General features: G+C 37.3%; 1 protein-coding gene across 1 annotated transcript; it reads left to right on the forward strand.

Annotated features, from left to right (window-relative positions):
- The first annotated feature begins 3,843 nt into the window (after window positions 1-3,843).
- Window positions 3,844-4,657, forward strand: LOC122435510 (E3 ubiquitin-protein ligase makorin-1-like). Its single transcript, XM_043459714.1, has one exon. It carries the CDS (start codon window positions 3,995-3,997, stop codon window positions 4,655-4,657), a length of 663 nt encoding a protein of 220 aa, XP_043315649.1. The 5' UTR covers window positions 3,844-3,994.
- The last annotated feature ends 2,419 nt before the right edge of the window (window positions 4,658-7,076 follow it).

The following is a 7,076-nucleotide window of genomic DNA, read 5'->3' on the forward strand; positions in this document are numbered from 1 at the left end:
TTTTTAATAATATCATTTTTTATTAAAAAATAATATTTTAAGTCCTCTATTACTCCTATAATCTTCATTTTTATAACCTATGATTACCTTGCAAAAAAAATACCCTATTTTTAAGCAAACTTCATATATATACTTTATAATTTTGGGGACTTGGTTCTGTTTTTTTAATATTGTATTTTTGAGAGTATAACCTCTACTCTAGATTTTTAATCTTTGCTTTTTGGTATTTGTTATCAATTTTGTACCTTTAAGAACCCTATCTTCAGTACCCAGTTTTACTTGGGAGTGTGATTACTGGCTTGATTGCTCTCTCCCCCTTTTGACTCTCCTTTTTCTCCACCAGGTCACCTCTATCTCCTCCCTCCCCCTTCTCTTCTCTACCCAACTCTCTGAATCTCTTTGTGTGTTCCAGACTGTGGAGAACACTTAGGGAACTGATTACTGGCTGGATCTGTCTCTCTCCTTTTGATTCCCCCTTTTCTCCTCCTGGCCACCTCTGTCTCCTTCCTCCCTCTTCTCTTTTCTTTGTAAATCCATGAACAACTATGATGGGTCCAGACTGTGGACAGCACACAGGGAAGTGATTACTGGCTAGCTTGGTCTCTCCCCTTTTGATTCGCCCTCTTCTCCTCCTGGTCACTTGTATCTCCCTCCTCCCTCTTCTCTTCTCCATGTGACTTTGTGAATGTTTCCAGGTGTCCCTCACTGTGGAGAAATTTTTCATCATTAACCTAGATGTTTTACCATCGGTGCTGCATAGATGGAGAAGTCTTGAGGCTACTGTAAGAATAAGACTGAAAAGCAGAGGAAGGAGGCTTAAGTCCAAAACCTGAGAACACCAGATAACTCCTGACTCCAGGGAACATTAATCAATAAGAGCTCATTCAAAAGCCTCCATACCTACACTGAAACCAATCACCACCCAAGAGCTAACAAGTTCCAGAGCAAGACATACCATGCAAATTCTCCAGCAACACAGGAAGATAGCCCTGAGCTTCAATATACAGGCTGTGCAAAGTTGGGCCAAACCCACTGACATCTCAAAACTCACTACTGAACACTTCATTGCACTCCAGAAAGAAGAAATCCAGCTCCACCCACCAGAACACTGACACAAGCTTCCCTAACCAGGAAACCTTGACAAGCCACCCATCCAACACCACCCACAGTGAGGAACCTCCACAAACTGTTTATACAGTTTGTTTATACAGGAACCACAAACTGCCAGAATACAGAAAAGTATATACACCCCAAACACAGCAATATAAACAACATGAAAAGGCAGAAAAATACTTAGCAGGTAAAGGAACAGGATAAATGTCCACCAAACCAAACAAAAGAGGAAGAGATAGGGAATCTACCTGATAAAGAATTGAGAATAATGATAGTGAAAATGATCCAAAATCTTGAAAACAAAATGGAGTTACAGATAAATAACCTGGAGACAAGGATTGAGAAGACGCAAGAACTGTTTAACAAGAACTTAAAAGAAATTTTTTAAAAAGTCAATCATTAATTAATAATGCAATAAATGAGATCAAAAACACTCTGGAGGGAACCAGCAGTAGAATAATGGAGGCAGAAGATAGGATAAGTAAGGAAGAAGGTAGAATGGTAGAAATAAATGAAGCAGAGAGGAAAACAGAAAAAAGAATTAAAAGAAATGAGGAAAACCTCAGAGACGTCTGGGACAATGTTAAATGCCCCAACATTCAAATCATAGGAGTCCTGGAAGAAGAGGACAAAAATAAAGACCATGAGAAAATATTTGAGGAGATAATAGTTGAAAACTTCCCTAAAATAGGGAAGGAAATAGTCACCCAAGTCCAAGAAAACCAGAGAGTCCCAAACAGGATAAACCCAAGGTGAAACACCCCAAAACACATATTAATCAAATTAACAAAGATCAAAAACAAAGAACAAACATTAAAAGCAGCAAGGGAGAAACAACATATAACAAACAAGGGGATTCTCATAAGGATAAGAGCTGATCTTTCAATAGAAACTCTTCAGGACAGAAGAGAATGGCAGGACATAGTTAAAGTGATGAAAGAGAAAAACCTACAGCCCAGATTACTGTACCCAGCAAGGATCTCATTCAAATATGAAGGAGAAATCAAAACCTTTACAGACAAGCAAAAGCTGAGAGAATTCAGCACCAACAAACCAGCTCTTCATCAAATGCTAAAAGATCTTCTCTAGAAAGGAAACATACAAAGAGTTTATAACCTTGAACCCAAAACAACAAAGTAAATGGTAACAGGATCATATTTATCAATAATAACCTTAAATGTAAATGGGTTGAATGCCCCAACCAAAAGACAAAGACTGGATAAATGGATACAAAAACAAGACCCCTATATGTTCTCTACAAGAGACCCACCTCAGAACAAGGGACACATACAGACTGAAAGTGAAGGGCTGGAAAAAGTTATTCCATGTAAATAGAGACCAAAAAGAAAAAAGAAAAAAAGCAGGAGTAGCAATACTCATATCAGATAAAATAGACTTTAAAATAAAGGCTGTGAAAAGAGACAAAGAAGGACACTACCTAATGATCAAAGGATCAATCCAAGAAGAAGATATAAAAATTATAAATATACATGCATCCAACATAGGAGCACCTCAACATGTAAGGCAAATGCCAACAAGTATGAAAGGGGAAATTAACAATAAGACAATAATAGTGTGAGACTTTAATATGCCACTCAAACCAATGGATTGATCAACTAAACAGAAAATTAACAAGGAAACACAAACTTTAAATGATACAATAGACCAGTTCAACTGAAAAAAAAAAAAACTGAAATAATTCCAAGCATCTTTTCTGACCACAATGCAGTAAGATTAGATCTCAATTACATGAGAAAAGCTATTAAAAATTCCAACATATGGAGACTGAACAACATGCTGCTGAATAATCAACAAATCACAGAAGAAATCAAAAAAGAAATCGAAATATACATAGAAATGAATGAAAATGAAAACAACGCAACCGAAAACCTATGGGACACTGCAAAAGCAGTGCTAAGTGGAAAGCTCATAGCAATACCGGCTTACCTCAAGAAACAAGAAAAAAGTCAAATAAATAACCTAACTCTATACCTAAAGCAACAAGAAAAGGAAGAAATTAAGAACCCCAGGGTTAGTAGAGGGAAAGAAATTATAAAAATTAGGGCAGAAATAAATTCTAAATAAACAACATAGACCATAGCAAAAATCAACAAAGCTAAAAGCTGATAGCTTGAAAGGATGAAAAAAATTGACAAACTATTAGCCAGACTCATCAAGAAACAAAGGGAGAAGAATCAAATCAACAAAATTAGAAATGAAAATGGAGAAATTACAACAGACAGCACAGAAATACAAAGGATCATAAGAGACTACTATCAGCAACTATATGCCAATAAAATTGACAACTTGGAAGAAATTGACAAATTCTTAGAAAAGTATAACTTTCCAAAACTGAACCAGGAAGAAGTGGAAAATCTTAACAAATGCATCACAAGCATGGAAATTAAAACTGTAATCAGAAATCTCCCAGCAAACAAAAGTCCAGGACTAGATGGCTTCACAGCTGAATTCTATACATTTTTAAAACTGAACCAATATTATGTTATTTAAATTATGGTAAATGCTCTGTAGAATATTCAAACTTGCAATTAGTTCAGTTCAGTCGCTCAGTCGTGTCCGACTCTTTGCGACCCCATGGACTACAGCATGACAGGCTTCCCTGAAATTTACAATAAGCATATTTTATTGGTTATTATAATTAGATAATGAGAAAATGCCTATATTAACATTCACTTATGTAATTATTTTAAAACTGTGGCCTTGAGGAGCAGGAGCGGCAGCGGCGGCGGCGGCGGCAGCGGCCTCCCCCACCCCTATCCCCGCAGTCACCTCGCTGTCCCCGGGGGCGGGGGGCGGGGGAGGCGGCAGCGACGGCGGCGGCGGCGGCGGGTGGACTAAGCAGGTCACCTGCAGGTATTTCATGCATGGGGTTTGTAAGGAAGGAGATAACTGTCGCTACTCACACGACCTCTCTGACAGTCCATATGGTGTAGTGTGCAAGTATTTTCAGCGAGGGTACTGTATTTATGGAGACCGCTGCAGATATGAACATAGTAAGCCGCTGAAACAGGAAGAAGCAACTGCTACAGATCTAACTGCAAAGTCATCCCTTGCTGCTTCCTCGAGTCTCTCATCAGTTGGACCGACTGTTGATATGAATGTGGGTGAAGCTGAGTCAAGAAATTCAAACTTTGCAACTGTAGGAGCCGGTTCAGAAGACTGGGTGAATGCCATCGAGTTTGTTCCGGGGCAGCCCTACTGTGGCCGGAGTGCCCCTTCCTCCGCTGAAGCCCCGCTGCAGGGCTCAGTGACCAAGGAAGACGCAGAGAAGGAGCAAAGTGCAGTGAAGACTAAGAAGCAGCTCTGCCCCTACGCTGCAGTGGGGGAGTGCCGCTATGGGGAGAACTGCGCGTATCTGCACGGAGACACGTGTGACATGTGCGGGCTGCAGGTCCTCCATCCCGTGGATGCCGCCCAGAGGTCACAGCACATAAAATCCTGCATCGAGGCCCACTTGGAGGTGCCCCGGATGTGTCCATCTACTGCTCTGATGCCTCGGATATCACTCGTTCTTTTCACTTAAAGAAAAAAAGATAAAAACAAAACTAATTGTTGCAGAGGTCTCTGTATTTTGCAGCTGCCCTTTTGTAAGACGCACTTTTCCCAAATAAAACAATTTTTAAAACCCCCCAAAAAAAAAACCAAAAAAAAAAACTGTGGCCTTGATCTCAATATGGTGCTACCAAAATGTCAGAGAGGTTCTGCTGGCACAAGTGTTACATCCATGAAACAGGTAGAAGTTAGTTTTTATCTTGATTTGTATGAACTTGCTGAATGAATTAAATATATGTATATTTATATATAAGTAAATATATTCTCCTTTTATCTTTTATATTCTCCTTTTATCTTTTACATTCTACTTTTTTTCTTTAATGATATGACATTATCATAAATTAGCAAGATATGATTAGCCTTTAACTCCTTGTGTGTTTGTATACTCATTTGTGTCCAGCTGTTTGCAACCCCATGGACTGTAGCCCATCAGGGTCCTCTGTCCATGGAATTTTCCAGGCAAGAATACTGGAGTGGGTTGCCATTTCTTGCTCCAGGGGATCTTCCTGATCCAGGAATCGAACCCATGTCTTTTGTGTCTCCTGCATTGGCAGGCAGATTCTTTACCACTGTGCCACCTGGGAAGCCCCTTAAACCCCATAATGATGGCAGTTTTTCTACTGACATGCATATTTCATTTAGAGATTGAATTTGCTCCCCTTCATAGACTTCTTCTCTATTAAATTTTCCATTTTTTTCTGAAAAGTTTAGAAAAGTAAATTCTTAATGTGTTTTTTATTGAATTCTTGAGACAGAGTTTTAAATCTTACTTAAATATGAGCTATTTAAAATATTAGTGATTTATGCTTTTCACAGCCCTGTGACTTTTAATATTTGATTTTTTCAGGGTGAATTATCATAGATTTGCTCATCTATGTGACCAAGTGGAATATAAAGAAATGGTGCTTTTACTTATTTTACTTGCTTCTGAAATATTTTGCATATATGTACATACATATGTATATACATACATATATGCAAAATATATATATATAGAGAGAGAGAGAAGTTTCATTCCAATTACACTACCAATGCCATCTATTACATTACAGAATGCTTAAACACTATTTGTGTATAATGCTTTCTTTTGCCTTGTTGTACTTTCCAGTACTTTAAGAAAGTCCAAGAGTGTTTCTTCATTGACAGGCTTTACAGTTTTGTATATTATGTTGAAAAGCATAATAAACATCTTCTTCTTCTTCTTTTTTTGTGTCTTTGAGTGAGCTAGCATTAGTTTGTCATACTGGGTTGTCCAAAAACTTCATTTGGGTTTTTCCACAAGATGTTACAGAAACTTTCTGGCCAATCCAATATATGAAACATTTGCTTCAAAATTTACATTTAATAAATCTAGCACCAAAGTACTACAGAATAAAGTACTTTATATAGAATAAAGTATAGAATAAAGGTTTTGGCTTCTTTTTAATTCAAAGTAGTTTTAAATCTGTCTTCACTCACATGTGATACATAAAAATTAAAGCAGCAAAACATGTTTACATAATATGTTTACATAACCAAAAACACTTAATTTAGTGTTATAAATTGCACAGTGCTATATTTTTTTTGTGTTTTATGTTTGTGTTTGTTTTTGCTGTTCAAGCAGAAATTCAGTTGACTTCTAATCTGTGTTCATCATTTTTAAATTTAGATTGCTATAAAAAATTTTACCTAATAATTTAATGACTATTAACTGAATTCCTTAAAACAAATAACTGTTCATTGATTTAAAAAAAAAAACCTGCAAAATTAAATCAAAGAAATTAAAAGTTGTTCTAAAAATTTTGCTTTTTGTTAAATATCACTGTTAATACTCTTTGGGAAATTCACTCTTTCTTGCTTCCAAGTGAAATTGAAACAGATTTTTAATGATTCTACAGTTTGCAATCAACCTTTGTTTGGTTATCCATGAACACGGTATGTTTCTCCATCTGTTAGTGTCCTCTTTGATTTCTTTTTCTTTTTTTTTTATTATTATTTTTTTTTCCAGTGGGTTTGTCATACATTGATATGAATCAGCCATGGATTTACATGTATTCCCAATCTCAATCCCCCCTCCCACCTCCCTCTCCACCCGATTCCTCTGGGTCTTCCCAGTGCACCAGGCCCGAGCACTTGTCTCATGCATCCCACCTGGGCTGGTGATCTGTTTCACCATAGATAGTATACATGCTGTTCTTTTGAAATATCCCACCCTCACCTTCTCCCACAGAGTTCAAAAGTCTGTTCTGTATTTCTGTGTCTCTTTTTCTGTTTTGCATATAGGGTTATCGTTATCACCTTTCTAAATTCCATATATATGTGTTAGTATGCTGTAATGTTCTTTATCTTTCTGGCTTACTTCACTCTGTATAATGGGCTCCAGCTTCATCCATCTCATTAGGGACCTGGTT

Source organism: Cervus canadensis, chromosome X, assembly GCF_019320065.1.
Source record: "Cervus canadensis isolate Bull #8, Minnesota chromosome X, ASM1932006v1, whole genome shotgun sequence".
NCBI classification, from domain to species: Eukaryota; Metazoa; Chordata; class Mammalia; order Artiodactyla; family Cervidae; genus Cervus; species Cervus canadensis.